The 16,898-nt window shown below is 41.2% G+C and overlaps 1 protein-coding gene across 1 annotated transcript in view; it reads right to left on the bottom strand.

Moving 5' to 3' along the window:
* The window catches only part of SLC27A6 (solute carrier family 27 member 6), a 67,277-nt gene extending 52,588 nt beyond the window's left edge, over nt 1–14,689 (bottom strand). Inside the window, exons 1-2 of the mRNA XM_024571488.4 lie at nt 13,342–14,689; nt 2,148–2,351 (exon numbers count right to left, since the gene is read on the bottom strand). Of these exons, the coding sequence (XP_024427256.2) occupies nt 2,148–2,351; nt 13,342–13,822 (685 nt within the window). The 5' untranslated portion in view covers nt 13,823–14,689. The remainder of the gene's footprint in view (nt 1–2,147; nt 2,352–13,341) is intronic.
* Nucleotides 14,690–16,898: the final 2,209 nt, after the last annotated feature.

Raw genomic sequence — 16,898 nt, 5'->3', positions numbered from 1 at the left:
TCAAACTTCTGCAAAAACCTCTTTTCTAACCTAGAATTCTATACAAATAAGTGTAAGGGTAGAAAAAAAAAAGACATTTTCAGACATGTGAGGACTCAAACTTACCTTCTAAACACCCTTTATCTGACAGCAGGACAATGATAAAATAAAAAGTAAATCGGGAGACAAACTTGGGGTTTGTCTCAGAAAAAATAAAAGAGTCGCAGGGAATTCCCAGGAAGTTGCTGAAGAGTGAGCCCAGGGCTGTGAGAGAGTAGCTGGTCAAGGCTGAAATAGAGGAGGAAGGCTCTGGGGAAGAGGTGGATGGAAACACGGGCTTGATAGAATACAGACTGCCTTTCTAATATCAAACCTTTTTGACACAGGGGTGAGTATGATCCAGTTTTAGGTGTATAGGAAACTAAGCAAGCAAACAAACAAAAAAAACAGCAATTAGTTCCAGGTTGGAGGGAATTTTATGTGAAAGAAAATAAATATACTTTTATTACACTATAGAGCTCAGCTAGAAACAGTGTTTACCAAGTTATAATACTGATACCAATCAAGTCAACACTTACGATGCAACGATATTAGTGCGATGCTGGGGAGAGCAAGTGCCTGCACGAGAGCGAGAAATGAGTGGGGGAAGAGCGTAGTGAGAAACGAAGACAAAATCCTCATCCTCCTGGAAAATCAGCAGACACGTTTTAGTACGTACGTATTAAGTGTCTAGTTAGGTGCTGATTCTATTTAGGCATATGGAGGTAATTCTAACAGGGAAGATGCAAAAGTACTACATGTGGTTGGTTTGGGGTAGGAGACATAGGGGATAAGTGGGGTGCTTTTCTCTAAAACTTCTATAATTATTAGAATTTTTCACCTCTGTGCTGTATAACTTCCATACAAGTAACTATCAAATGAAAAAAACAGTAATGCTTTTGCTTTCGGTCTGTTGTGCAAATGTATAAAACACTCTGCTTTTAATCTGGAAGAAGAACGGCTGGTAATGGAGTGCTCCCGCCTGTTCTCTTTGGGTTGGGGAGGGGGCCGCAGAGAAGGGAGAAGTGCTGGAGATTGTTTTGAAGACCACAGTCACTTTCTACTTTTCATAACAGTCATAAAAATATACCAGTTAAGTACCTTCTGCTGGAATTTTTAAAAGTTTATCATTTCTAGAATTTCATTCTCTTTCAAAGTCTAACATCAGACTGAATTTATGCTGACTTGATACATATTATAACAGCATTTTCCAGTTCATTTATCAAAGCTATTGTAAGCATAGTCAAAAATACAGTCTGCTCTCTAGTCTAAAAGAGATCATTGTTAAGCTCCAAATAGAAAAGAAAAGAAAAGAAAGGAAAAGAAAAGGAAGGAAGGAAGGAAGGGTGAGAGTGAGGGAGGGAAGGAGAAGAAAAAAAAGAAAACTTTAATTATACAATAGTAGTTTTGCCTGAAACACTATCTGTGCACAAGAAATTAGTGACAGAATACTTTTAATATGTCTAATTCACACGTCCAGTCATCTCCAAACTAATCACAAAAGCTTTAGCCTACAAAATACCATTCAGTTTTTCTTAAGAATCAATTAAGTTTAACATTTCTTTTGAATTCTTGGGCAGTTTCATTATTTTTTTTGTGTGTGTGCATTGTTATTATTTATCTGAAAAAGGGAAGGAGTGGTTTCTTAATTCTATTCTGTATTTTCTCCCAAATCTGAAATGCCTTCAAGACTTCCCGTTCGTCACACGTTGCAATCACCCTGAGGAAAATCGGCACGGCTAGCAGTAGGAGCTTAAAATACAGCTATAGTTGGAATCTGTTTAGGATTTAACATTTCCCACAAGAATATAAAAAACTGTTTTAAAGTAGACTGATGGATTGTCCAGAAGGATAATTAGAAACTATCTAAACTAATCTCTTCATTTTATATATCAGGAATCTAAGGAACGGAGAAGCTAGCAAAGATCTTGCCAGAGGAGCTGGTCAAGGCTTCCACGGTCCTTCGCTCTTGGTACTGTGAAACTTGAAGACAATAGCCAAGTAGTAAGTGGACATGGTGGCTTCCAAATTAAAGGTAGACCAAGTTCAATTTAATGCCACTACTCTTGGCAGACATTTGTCCAACATTGTTGCTTTCTTTTTAGATCTTAAGAAAAAAGAAATCATACCTGTTGTTCCAGAGGTAAAAATATAAAGATAAGGAGACTGGAGGTTTGAGGCGACACTGTGGCTGCGTGGCACTGGCTTGTCAGATGCTGTTGTCAGTTTTTCTGTGAGTGAAATTATGCCTTGGGGAACAGAGTCTCTTACTCCCCAAACGCTGATATCTTCTGGGAGGTGGGGGAGGATTTCTTCTATGGCTTCAAGCAAATCTAAAAACCAAAGGATTAGTAATCAGTAACCAAACCATAAATCTCAAACCACTCACCTTGTGCTTTCTCCGGCAAGCTGGAACAGAGATAAAATTTAAGTACAAGGCTGATTTAATTTTCATGTTGAGTAAGTAATACCAAAGTCATGTTATGATTCTGTTCCGACAGGACCGACTAAAAGGGAAATCTAGTCATCGCCTAATTGAATCAATGCAAACAGACCAATTCAGATTCGATTTTGGAGAAGCCATTATCCAAATGGCTATTTTTTTCCAATTTTCAAATAAAACTAATTTTTATACTCTGCTTTAAATCTAAGTTCAGGACACTGCACTAAATGTTGTCCTTGAAATACTGTACAACTCAGTAGCTCATTATGCCAAAAAGCACATCTGTCACTGTTTAGTTCCACAATAATGTAACACGTTTGGGAGAAACCCCGACCACCCTGGAATCACAAGGTCACTATGACCTAGAGACCACCGCAGAGTCAAAAGGTAAATGAGGAGATTTAGAGATGCCACTGGCCCTTTAGAGTTACACAAAAAATGCCCTTGAGGGGAGCACTTAGATCCTTGAGGGGAGCACTGCCCTGCAGACACTTTCATTTTGGACTCCTAACCCCAGAACTGTGAGGAAACAAATTTCCATTTTAAGCCACCCAGTTGTGGTACTTTCCTATAGCAGCCTCAGGAAACTATCACACCACGGTCACAAGTTGGTGGACAGTAAAATTGATGTTATTATAACCCAAGTGCAACTCAAAAATTTATACATGACCTCATAAAAAATATGATAAAAAATAATATTATTAAATGTAAAACATACTCTGGTCAGAATGTTCAAGCATGTAAATATGGACCTTTCCATCTAAGCAATTATATTTATTCTCAGATTTTGACAAAAGTTTAAAAATCATCACCAGATATATTCTGCTTTGAAGCTGAGTCCAGGGTGCTGCATTAAAAATTTTTCTGGAAATGTCAATCACTATCCAGTTATCTCAAAAAGCCATCTGGAGACTTCCAGTCAGGATGGCAGCATAGATAAACACGGCTCGCCTCCCTGCACAACCACATCTAAATTATAGCAAAAATGTAGAACAACTATCACTCAGAATTGTCACCAATTGAGCTGAATGGAAGTCTGACAACTACGGAATGAAAGAAACCACATCTATACGGACTGATAGGAGGGGCGCAGATATGGAACAGGCTGGTCCCCCATCCACATGTGGTGGGTAACAACTCAGGAGGGTTATCTCAGGAGTAAGAAGTCCCAGCCCCACACCAGGCCCTTCAGCCCAGGGTTTCAGTGCCAGGAAGATAAGTCCCTTTAACTTCTGGCAGCAAAAACTAACAGGGATTGAGTCACTGGAAGAAACTTTTAGAGTCTCAAGCAGTTCCCACTAAAGAACCCACACAGACCACAACAGACTCATTCCCTCTGACCTCCAAGCACCAGGGTAGCAGCTTGAAAAGCACCAGTGGCATACAGGGAGAAACTAAATTGTCTGGCAGAGGCCATGGTCCTTTTTCTGAAACCTCCTACCACAGAGCCACAGAGCTGGATGCTGGTGCCATTTCTGAGACTCCATCAAGCTGGCTAACACTGTTTGCCCTATCCTAGAGATCCCCAGAGACTCTGCCCCCCCAATTTACAGGCCCACCTAAGCTGCTTTTCCGTATGAATGGTTGATCTTGGGTCATGCTTCACAATTTCCTAAATCCTCTCAAATAAGCAACAGCCAGCTTCAGTGAGCCCCCAGCGCCTGCACCTCTTGCTAAGTGGCCCCAGGCCCAGTACTAGTGACAACCAGCCTAGATTCACCACTTGGCTTCCCCTACAAATCTCCAAGCCCAGCACAAGTAGCACCCAACGTAAATTGCTTTACAGCTCTGGCAGGGTGGCCCGTGGCAAAACACAGGTGGGTGTTGATTTTTCTTGGGACACCACAGAGCCTGCATACCCAGTGGAAAGCTACAGGCCACTTTGAAGCAACACCACCCTGCACCCTCACAGCTGTGCATTGGGAGGTGGGTGGTCAATGGACACAACCAGTCCTTGCAGCTGACTGGTCTGGGTAAATCCCTCCCATGGACCTGCCAGCAGTAATCAAGGCTCAAGCACGACAGGAGAGTGTATTCATCCCACAGGAAAGGCGCACCTCAAGCACTCAGCTTAGGTGAGGCTGTGCCACTGGACCTTACAGGCTACCTACTTCATTAGGCCACACTACCAAGACAGGGAGTCATAGCAGCTCTACCTAATACATAGAAACAAACACAGGGAGGCTGCCAAAATGAGGAGACAAAGAAACATGGTCCAAATGAAAGAACAGATCGAAACTCCAGAAAAAGAACTAAACAAAATGAAGATAAACAATCTATCAGACGCAGAGTTCAAAACACTAGTGATAAGGGTGCTCAAGGAACTTAGTGAGGACCTCAGCTACATAAAAAAGATCCAGTCAGAAATGAAGGATACACTAATAGAAATACAGAACAATTTACAGGGAAATAACAGTAGAGTGGATGAAGCTGAGAATCAAATCAATGATTTGGAACATAAGGAAACAAAAAACAACCAATCAGAACAAGAAGAAAAAAAGAATCCAAGAAAATGAGGATAGTGTAAGCAGCCTCTGGGACAACTTCAAGAAGTCCAACATGATAGGGATGCCAGAAGAAGAAAAGAAAGAGCAAGAAATTGGAAATCTATTTGAAAAAATAATGAAAGAAAACTTCCCTAGTTTGGTGAAAGAAATAGACATGCAAATCCAGCATAGAGAATCCCAAACAAGATGGATTCAAAGAAGCCCAAGACACTTCGTAATTAAAATGCCAAAGGTTAAAGACAAAGAGACAATCTTAAAAGCAGCAAGAGAAAAGAAGTTAGTTACCTACAGGGGAGTTCCCATTAAGACTGTCAGCTGATTTCTCAAAAGAAACTTTGCAGGCTAGAAGGTATTGGCAAGAAATATTCAGTCATGAAAAGCAGGGACCTACAGCCAAGATTGCTCTACCCAGCAAAGCTCTCATTTAGAATCAAAGGGAAGGTAAAGAGCTTCCCAGACAAGGAAAAACTGAAGGAGTTCATCATCACCAAACCATTATTATATGAAATGTTAAATGGACTTTTTAAAGAAAAAGATCAAAACTGTGAATAATAAAATGGCAATAATTACAAATCTATCAACAATTGAATCTAAAAAACAAACTAAGCAAACAGGAACAGAGACAGAATCATGGATACAGAGAGTGTTTTGATGGTTGCCAGATGGAAGAGTAGTATGGGGGAATGGGTGAGGAGGTGAGGGGATTAAGAAGTACAAATAGGTAGTTATGGAATAGCCATGGGGATAAAAAGTATAGCATAGGAAATGGAGTAGCAGAAGAACTTATTATATACATGACCCATAGACATGAACAATGGTGGGAGGATTGACTGAGGGAGTGGAGGTGCTGTGTGGAGAGGGGCATAGGGGGACCAATTGGGACAACTGTAACAGCATAATCAATAAAATATAATTAAAAAATAAAAAGCCATATGTCAGCCACTGTTTAGTTCTACTACAACACAAGACATTGGAGAAAAACTCATGATTTCCTTCCTCAAAATCTATAATCCAGGCTGATCACAAAGAGGCAGCAAGAGAAATATGTCAAATGGGATGAGGCAGTTCACAAATAACACCTGCAAGAAAACAAAGGAAACACAGAGAATGATAAAGAGTTTTTATTTCGTAGGTGGTAGGAGGATTGGGACTTGAAATTTTTTACACTAGTTTTTATATCTATCACAAATCCAAACAAAGCAAACTGCCCAAGTCCAGAGAAAGTATCTACGATAGTTCTACTGAGCACACACAGCAAGCTGCTGTGTATAGTTTGCTTTGGTAAGAGGGAGAAGTGAAAACATCATGAGGAATGCTAGGGGAAGAACAAGTCATAAACAAATGACAAAGCAAGACAAGCAAATAACCTAGACTTCCTCTTTTCTTTTAACAGTGAGTTTTGTTTAATCACTCTCTGTGGCCCTTTGCACGTGTGAGTGCAAGTCTCTGTCTGAACCCACTCATTTCATTACCTTAATTTCAAATCTCTCATCTGGAATTGAAAATTAGCAGCGTATACTTTTTATAGGTTCTTAACAATATGTATGTCTAAATCGACAAAATTAGCGTAAATCAAGTTAAAATATGGTTCATTTAATTGTGGCCCCAAATCTTTGTTGGAACTGTGGAGTCTGAAGAAACAGTCAGCATTTACAAAGGGATGGGGAAATTTTACAAGAAAAAGGAAATGAGCAGATTCCTAAGAATCAGAGGAGATACAACTTAATTTCCTTCATACATAGAAGTAAATTGACTTAGCCGAGCCTTATAGAATTTTAAAGTAGAATTTTATCTCACAAAACATTTCTGTAATAGTGGAAGGAAAAGTGGTATGCATAGTGAAAACTGAAATAAAAAACTGAACATCATATAGGGGATAAAGAATCATTGTTTGCTTATTACTGTCAATCTTTTGTAACAAGAAGAAAAGTTTTAGTGTTATTTGGAAAGTAAATTCTGCACATTAAGTCCTAACCCTTCCCCCGCCCACCCCCCAACCCCCATCCCGCCCAAATAGCATTTGTTCAAATACTTTAAGGAAACTTGGCTGTGTTTCTGGAAGGTTTCCTTTTTGGCGAAGTGTCTTGCCATTGAAATCTGTAGAACCATAATGTAAGCGCCTCCAAAGGGGGATGTGTGTTCTCCTCGAGTCGTCCTTTGGCTGACTATGCCGGGCACACTCACCATAAGGGATGGCGAGATACCTGGCCACAGAATTGAGCTCTGCCCATGGGGTCCATCATATGCGCAGGTCTTAAAAGTAAACTACCATAAGAAGTGAGATAGCTGAATATTCTATGACCTTTAACAAAGTCTACATTACAGGAGAAGGGTCGATCTCTCTTTTCAAAGCAACAGGGTCTTCCTGAAAATACAAACGATTTCTCACGCTGTAAGGCACTGTGTTAGGAGGGGTTGCAAGCATAAAAACAGGTCTCTCCTTATAATCCTTTAGCCCTTTTTGTACAAATTAATTTCTTGTTTCTACATCATTATTATGTATCTTATTCAAATTTCTGAGACTATAAATTCAATGAGTTATTCACACTGTATTCAAAACTCTTGTAGCTCTTAATACACTGGCAAACATTTCAACTTCAAACTTTCATGCATTAATAGAACCACTATGATATTCAACTACAAATGGCCGACTTTAGTTTTCCATTATTGAAAGGTAGAATCCAAGGGAAATTACAGATCTCACCACACGCTTATAACTACCATCCCACTACTTGGAGCGATTCTGGAGGCTGTTCACAGAACGCACGTGCCGGCTATGGTTTCTAAGAGAACTGACGCACAAGTAAGCAATGTCCTAAAGCGATTCATATCATGATGTAGATACTAACACTTCACATCAGTCCAGAAACTCATCGCAGCATAAACAAAGTGCCAGCTATTTTGACACATATTAGTTTATTAGTAATCATCCTAACCCTAGGAAGTGTGCAGAAGCACGTCTTTCAATTGTGATTACATATCCGTCCTTGAAACAGTTTTACTAACTGCCCTGAATACGTGCACACGAGTTTGTAAGTGGGTTCATGTCTTTTCCCTTTCAGCTGTCCTCACATCTCCTGGGGAACAGATAGGGAAAAGTGCACAAGAAGACAAAAGGTAGAACACTTCATTTGATTTTATTTCCAGCACATCTATTGCCAATTAGTAATCATTACTCAAATGCGACCACAATGGCATGATGCATCCGGTTTACTATTTTGCTATGACAAAGCAGTGAAAATTAGAAAAGCAAATGCACAAGAAAAGCTCTCTAGACACGAAGCTGTTTCAACTTCTGTCAAAATCAGTTGTTCTTTTGGAACGGAGGTAATTCTTGACCTAGCTGAGTCTAAAATGGGGGAAAAAAAGGCATTCTGCTAAATATGAGTAAAAGAAATTTGCTGAAAGTTAAAACAGATTCATGTCAGGATATCATAGTACACGGATAAAATAATAAAAATTCACATAAGCTATTTTATCTCTCTGAATACCTATTACTTTTTATAAAACTTAAAGGGTCTTCACGTTGTCTCTAATTCTTCCTTTTGGTCTTTAAAAAGCAGATGCCTTTATGGTTGAAAGTCGTTTGGAGATTGCAATGGCCCCACTGCTAACTGGAACGCCTGCCCTGCACGTCCCGAATGCAGCAGTTCGTGCAAACGGACAGGGCGAGGCTGCAAGCATCATTTTCAGTTCACCGAACAGACACGGCGCGTTTACTTCTTATGAACAGAAATCCCAAACCCTCCCAAACATGCTGAGATGCAAAATACTATTGAATCTAAAGACTGCAAGGTAACCTGAACACACTTTTTAGCTATATATTTATAATTATAATGATTTAATACGTGGTATGCTGACAGAATCTGAAATCTGGTGGATGCTTAGTGTGTCTAAACACTGCACTTGTGGGGAGTCAGGATTCTGGCACTTGGCAACACTGATGTACAATAACACCACGAAGAAATTCCATTGACGTACCTACTCTCAAAATCGGTTACCAAATGGGCAGCAGAGGGTCAATTTAGTAGCAAACATTTGTTAAGTCAATAAAGTTACTGAAGGTCCGTATCTACCTCATGGTTTTTTGTTAGGTCATTCAATCATCCAGGCAATGAATATTTATTGAACATCTCCTTTGTGCTAAATTCTGAGAATGTTTCAGTGAACAAAACAAACTTCCTCAGCTCAGAGAGCTTACAGCTGAGTTTCTGGTTATTCCCAAAGCCACACGAATATCAGTTTGTGAATTGGCTATAAAACTTTATCATTCCATGGCATCACTGTGAATCGTAGAACACCTGCGGTGTGAAAGGTGCTGAGAGCCAGTAGATGGATAGAGGGAAGGAAAAGAAACAACGTGAGGGGGGTGGTGAGGAAGGAGTGGATGGGAAATGATGGAGGTGAAGGAATAAACAGGAGCAGAAAGGAGGACAAAGACAAACATGCACCCAATATGCTTTTATGACTTAGCATCAGAAAATCCGGGCGACATCCCCACATGGCCTCTCCGACACGCGTGAGCTACAGGAGATGGCATGCCCTCTCTGTGCTTTCCTCGCCTTTGAAACGAGGCTGTGGCTGTGGTGAGGACCACATAAGACAGTATGTGGAAAACACTGAAAGTTATAAAGTACTTTAAAAATGGAAGAGATTATTATTATTGCTAAACACGTCAAGGGTGTAATTGCATATACGTTTTTAAATGACATACAATCATTGCAACATCCTGTTTGCTCTCAGTTAAGAGAAAAGATTACACAGGTAGATGACAACCTTGACAGTAGGCAATAATAATCAGAGGTGAAATACTGGGGGAAAGGAGTAGGTTTAATCTAAGCACATTTAATTTTCAACGAACACTGAAATCGTCCAGGGAAATTTAAAACGCTACCTGACACGTCTTCTGCACCAGATTACACAGATACACAACTTATTTGCAAGCATTATGAGAGTAAAGGAATACTAATTTTATAAACATTTAAATTTTTTCTAGTTATCTGTGTATTATAAACCTGAAGTCTTAATATTTGCAACTTTTACTTTCTATCTTTGCATAACTGGGATGCATGTATTTTTCACAGTTACATCCTAAGGGGACTGACAGCCTCAGAAACAACTGGACTGTACCGTACAGCAGGGTCTTACACCAGAGACCGGAGTCTTTACTCTGGAACCTATTGAGTTTGTCATCTTGGTCACCTAGGTGAATTTCTTTCCCTCTCACTCTCCAGAAGAGAGCTCTGCGTCTGCCTCTCAGAATCACTGAGTCTTTTACACAGTCAGCCTTGAGTAAATGGCAACTGCTGATATTTTTGTTAAGAACAGTGACAGTAAAAATAACATTTGCCCGGTGGCTTAGCTTTTCCTTTGGCTTGTTCCTGGACAGAAATCATTAGACACCTGCCACGACTGAAACTTCACCGATCATCACGGACACCGTCTGGCCTGTCCATAGAACCTTTTTGAAATTGGTTCTACAATACTACTTAAAAATAAAATTTTGCTAATTTTTCTTATAGCTAACAGGAAATAAGGTTGTAGCAGCAAAATCCTAGTGAGATGCCAATCAAAAGCCTCAGGTGACTGTAATAATAATAGCAATGATTTCAATTCACTGAGGATCTAGTCAGTACATACCAGGCACTCAGCTAGCCACTCTCCAAAAGCTATGTCACCTAGTTTTCAGAATTACTCTGTGAAGTAGATGTTATCATCACCATCTTACAACTAAGTCAAGTGAGCCCAGGGTATATACATCTCTATCAGAAAACTCCAATGAGAATCTAAGACCTCTGAAATTTATTCTAAAACCTATATGTATATCGTTCACTGATTAGACAGACTCAAAATGCCAAAAACACAGTATTTCAGGGTAAGAGCTTTGAATACAGAAAAGTTATCTAAGCTATGCCTTACAAAAAAACATCTAGTAATTAATCAAAATAGAATTGCTGCATCTTTGAAAAACATATGTAATTTATATATTTTAGAGGTATGCTAAAAAAGAACCATTAGTAAGAATTAAGATTGATTTCTCCAGCTACCTACTTACTAAGCAGAGCGACTAAACGGTTCTGGCTTATAACTCCAGCATCTGCCCTGGCTGGTGGCTCAGTTGGTTGGAGCGTCATCCTATAAACTGAGAGGGTTGTGGGTTTCATAACCAGTCAGGACACATTCCTACATTGTGGGTTCGATCTCTAGTTGGGGCGCACACAGGAAGAAACCAATCCACGTTTCTCTCTCACCTTGATTTTCTCTCTCTCTCTCTCTCTCTCTCTCTCTCTCTCTCTCTCTCTCTTTCTCTGAAATCAACAAACATATCCTCAGGTGTGGATTTTTAAAAAAACAAACTCTGGCATCCCAAAGTGGCTTTTATATGTAAAAAAATGAATGTTAGTGTTCAAAACAAAAACAAGGAAATAATGAAATTAGTTATTGCAATCAAAGGAAAAGCAGGCACAAATAAAACTGCGAAGTTAATTGGTCCTAATTAAGCAACAACTCAGTCAACAGCAAAGTTTGCATACTCTATTTTGAGAGGGACCAGGCCTATTCATGTTAAGAGGCCCTCAGGAGTCTGGCTGTGGGATATTTCTCAGGTTGGCCTTAACATCATGGCTCCAGAAATCGAATTTTCAAGGATACTGTGGTCCTCTTAGTATGCTTTTCTAAAGGGAATTTATGGCTTATCAATTTGTAACACAATTTGAGGTTTAGATTTGCTCTAGAAACTGCAATCTAGATTAGAACGAGCAATACTGTGGGAAGTGGAATACATCAGAGGATATCCACAGATGAGCTGTGATACTTTTTTCCTACTGCATTCCCATTATCACTTGCCCCTGCACAAATGGTAAACATTGTTTCACCATGTTATTAAAATTGTGTGACTCATTTATCCTTCTTATTGCTACAGTTCAGAGAATAAGTATCATTTTTTCATACTTCTATTCTAGAATGCTTTGTAATGCAACCCATCTTCCTAGGTTCTTTGTTAATAATTAGGCACTCAACCAAAGACTTTTCTTCTTAGCTCAGGCTCAACATGTATATCCAAAGCCTAACTCCAAGGGGAGGGAAACAAAGGTTAAAACTTACTGAAAGGAAGAAAGCTGTGTGTGGTACATTTACACAAGGGAATACTACTCAGTCATAAAAAAGAAGGAAATCTTATTCTTTGTGACAGCATGGATGGACCTGGAGAGCATTATACTCAGTGAAGTAAGCCAGTCAGAGAAAGGACAAGTACATAACATTTCACTCATATGTTTAATCTAATGAACACTATAAATTAACAAACAAAATTGAAACATATTCATAGATAGAGAACAAACTGTCAGAGGGGAGGGTTTTGCAGGGTTGGGTGAAAAAGAGGAAGGGATTTAGCAAAAAAAAACAAAACCATAAAAACCCCCAGAATAAAACAAACCTCATAGACACAGAAAGCGGTATGGTGATTACCAGAAGGAAAGGGAGGTAGAAGCGGCTAAAGGGGGACAAACGGTGAAGGAAGGAGACTTGACTTTGAGTGGTGAACACACAAGACAATATACAGATGATGTATTATAGAACTGTATACTGGAAACCTATATAATTTTATTAACCAATGTCACCCCAATAAATTCCATTAAAACAAAACAAAACAAAACAATAAAAATTGTGCTTGCCATTTGTCTAAAAAAAGAAAAAGAAAGTAAGTAATGATGTACAGAAGGGGGCAGGGAAGAGAACGAAAGAGGCCTAGAATCTACCAAGCAACGCCCCACTGGCTGCGAGATGGGTGCCCAACCTTGCTAGGCAAATCCTAACTTGCAAGCAGTGCAAAATAAGAATAGATATGAAGACAGGAATTCAAGCACTTCTGATGAAAAATGTTTGTTTTGAGAATGGAGTCAACTTTGATAGTGTTACTATTAGAGGCAGGTAGGTGGTATTCCACAATGAAATCAAGATAACTTTACTACTCCTCAGTTAATTTTGTCAGATGTGATAAAATCTAGAACTGACTGAGTTTTAAGTCTGTGAGTTATTGCACTCAATGAAGCTATAATAAATAGCAGTAAAATCATCCTCTTCCCCAACTAGTTAGAAGCAGAGATTTCATAAGTTTTCTGAAACTGTCTTGATATTCACTAATCTACAACAGAGTAAGTGATCGAAGTGGGAGAGGGATATTAAACAGCCAGTAGTAGAATTGTAAAATTATTTTGTAATGTGCAAATTTCATCATACACCCAAAGTATTAGATGTGCATTGTTCTAACAAAAAAAAACAAGAACAAAAACAAAAAAAACAAAAACAAAAACGGAGGGGCTGGAGAACAGTCAGGGCTGCCGGTTCTGTAGCAGAGGACACCCCATACTCTACCTGTGCCCACCACGACGGCCCTAGGCTCACAGCTGCGAATGCAGTGCAGGAGGGACTTGGAGCGGATGCTGGAGTTGAGGAAGGCCACCACACAGCCCAGCTTGGCCAGGCCGAACCACACGTGGACAAAGTCGGGTTCATTGCTCATCAGCAGAGCCACGGTGTCCCCCCTTTTCAGCGTGGAATGGTTCAGGAAGACATAGGCCACTTTGCTGCTCCTTTTGTCCACATCCTCATAGGTGTAGACGTCCCCCTCGTAGATGATGAAAGGTTTCTGGGGCTGCTTCTTGGCTTGGCTCAGAAATTTATGCAAGACAGTGACCAGCTGCCCTTTCCGACTGTACAGCTGCAGCCGGATTCCATAGCACACCACCTTCAGCAAGTACCAGAAGTCGTTCCAGAAGTAAGGGAACAGGAGTTTCTGCACGAAGTGCAGTAAGACTATTCCAGCCCCTAGACCTGACATCCATAACAGGAGCATGGGGGCCGCGGGCCAGAATGCCCCTCTGATCCCAGCCTGCCGAGTGAGAGTCCTTCTGTTCCAGGCCGGTCGTCAGGGCTCAGGACTGGCACCTGCAGTTTATACCAGCCTTTGGGGGTGGAGCTGGGGGAGCGGAGGAGAGAACTTGTGAGACAGCATTAGAAGTTCTCAAAGAGAACCTTGCAACAAAGGAGAGGACGCCAGCAATAAGATTTGAGACACCTGGCGGCTGGGAAGACAGAGCAGGATTCTGGTGAAATCAACGCAGGCAGCCTCAGGGGCCTTGGCGCAGTGCCTGCGCCCGACGGCGGCTCTGCTGCGCTTTCCAGCCGCGTCCTCGGGCGGGCTGGGTCAGTTCCCGGCACTTGGGCGGCCCTACGCAAGACCCACCGCCCCAGGAAAAGTCAGGCCAGGGTCCAGGTAGTTTTTCCAGCGGCTGCGATTTGGAGGCTAAATTGGAACCGGCAGAAACTGGGGTGGCGATGGCTGAGAAACCAGAGCCTTCAAACGCCTGGACGCGCCAGAATCCGCGGAGGGTTTCGGGGCCCCGCAACCGCAGGCGGTTGCCCCCAAGGCCGGTGGGATCCGGGCGCCGGAGGAACGCCCCCGCCGCGCTCCAGGCTCCCCTCTCGGACGCACGGGGTGCTGGCGACCTACTCCCAGGTGACTCCTGCTCCCGCTGAAGGATTAGCTTCCAATCCCGGCAGCTGCTCCCCTCCCAGTGACCTTGGGGCTGGTCTATCTCTCCTCTTAACTGCGGTGGGATTGTCTTCCGCCTACCTCCCGCCTCGTGGTTCCGGGCCACCCCCAGCTCCGACTGCGGTGTTGCTGGGACAGCTGGGACTCCCCCTCGCCGGCTCCTCCTTCGGTGCTCACTCTGCCTTCGGGCTCAGAAGGGCCTCTGGCGGGGAAGCTGGAGGAGGTGGTAAAGGGTCCTAGAGAACCAGGTTGCTGGAATTGGGTCGGGGTTGTTCGTTTTAATTAAATCAAAAAGAATTAACTAGAGTCTGGAGAGGAGAGGGGAACAAACAAAACTACAAAGAGAGACAGGGAGAGAGATGAATTGGGCAAAGAATGTTTGAATTCTTGAATTCTTTGTTCATAAAATACCATGAAACTGGCTTGTTCTACAAAAAGTATTTTTGAAAACATATATTAATAGGTTGTTCTAGACATTTATATTGCAACTCAGTGCTTAGAGTGCCCAGACAGTGCTCTTCACAAAATTTCCAAAAATAATTGATGGATGTGGTAGCTTAAGTCCATATCTACATCCATATTTTTTTAAAAGTATAAAATTTTTAAAAAGTAAGAACCGACTATTCTTTGTCCTTAAACATAATTTTTTTTAAACAGGTAGATCATTTAAAAAATTCTGAGACTTCAAACTAAGGATTCTAAATGAGAAAGAAGGAAGTGGAGACAGAAGAGGTAATTGCAAAGAATAACAATAAAATTTTATGCAATGAAGAAATTTTACTGAAGACAAAAAAAAAAAAACCCTGAAGGGCATTTAATTACATATTTTCTTTTCCTTGCAGACACTCATCTCAGCTCTCTGTTTTTAAGAAGTGAGTATAAAAAATTAACTGTACACATTGAAATGATTAAGAATTGCTTTTCTATGTTTTGCAACTGGGTTCTAGCTAACCTCAGTTTTTCTATTAAAGAAAAAACTGATAACTCTGAAGACAGATGTCTGAAATGATTATTTGTAGTCACAGTGAAGAGTCCAGAAGTAAGACAGGCTCTTAAAATCCTTTTGCGTAGGTGAAGAAAACCCTTTCTAAATCGACTCAGAGGCTCTGGTCTTTTCAGTTCAGAAACATCTTTTCAGTTAAAATGAAAGTATCAGTATCAAATATTTTACAACTGAGAAAATCAGTTTATAACTTGAAAAGCATCTTTGAAATTCTCTCCTTTTTACTCCTAGCTCCAGCCTTTGGCAGGCAGTCAGACAGGAGCAGAGCGAGGACGACTGACAAGGTACAGAAGGGCACCAGAGGGGAAAGCGCCTGGGGGCCTAGCAACTGGGAAAACAAGGACCTCACCCGCAGGGTCACCTTTCCTCCTCTGGCATATTGCTGGTCATGGGGTTTGGGCCCTCCTCTGACTCTTCCTCCCCCGGCACATCACTAGTCATATGGTAGACTAGTGACATGCCATGAATGAACATGGCAGCCAGAGAATAGCCCTTAAGCGTTCAGTCAATGAGGTTCTGACCCACATCAAATACATCTAGGCCTCAGTTGTGCTTCAGCTCCAGACCCAGAAAAGCAGCAAAACCAGACGCATGAAGCCCTGCTGACCTCAGGACCAGCTGTATTGACTAATGGCCTCCTCCCCTAGTGCTGACCAATCCATGGAAACCAAAGCCTTGAAATGACACACCTGTAGAACTGATGCATATTCTATTGATATCCTCCCCAAGGACTGCCCCTGAAATCCCCATTCTTAAAAGCCCTTAGGATAGAGGATCTAGTGCCTCTCCCTCCTGGGGAGCATGCGGGAGCCTTTCCCTTCCCCTTCCTCCCCCCACCCCCAGTGCTACCTTTACCTTCTCTCCTGAGCCCCAAGGACCCTTCTTTTGCCTTTGTAACTTGATTCCTGAATCCATTTATTCTATGGCTCACTTCTTCTACCTCTGTGACTTTCTAAATAAACTTTCTCTGTTGTTTGAGTCTTGGTTCTGAATTCTTTCCTAGCCAGATCTCGAGTACTAAGGTTGCTGAACCAGGGTCTGGTCTGACCCCACCTGTCTAACACTTGGTGCTGTTTTCGCCACCGACAGTCTGGTTCAGTCCTCTCCTAGAATGCATATGAAGCAGAGAGCAGAATATGGGACAGCTGGTCTCAAATAGAAGTAAAATATGTCCTCCTTTAGTGGAATAAAATGAGAAAAGAAACAAGATTTCCATCTTTTAATTTTGTTAAATTAGAAACATTATGCAAGCATTAAAACAATTACCATCTACTGTCACCATTGTTTCAGTAGGGAACCATTGTTTAAAGGGAGGATGTATTTCAACATTAAAAAGAAGAAAGGGAATACCATTATAATAAAGGAAGATATTTC

The sequence above is a fragment of the Desmodus rotundus genome, chromosome 1, assembly GCF_022682495.2.
Source record: "Desmodus rotundus isolate HL8 chromosome 1, HLdesRot8A.1, whole genome shotgun sequence".
NCBI classification, from domain to species: Eukaryota; Metazoa; Chordata; class Mammalia; order Chiroptera; family Phyllostomidae; genus Desmodus; species Desmodus rotundus.
The sequence above is the reverse complement of the archived record's forward strand: the minus strand, read 5'-3'. Positions and strand labels throughout refer to the sequence as shown.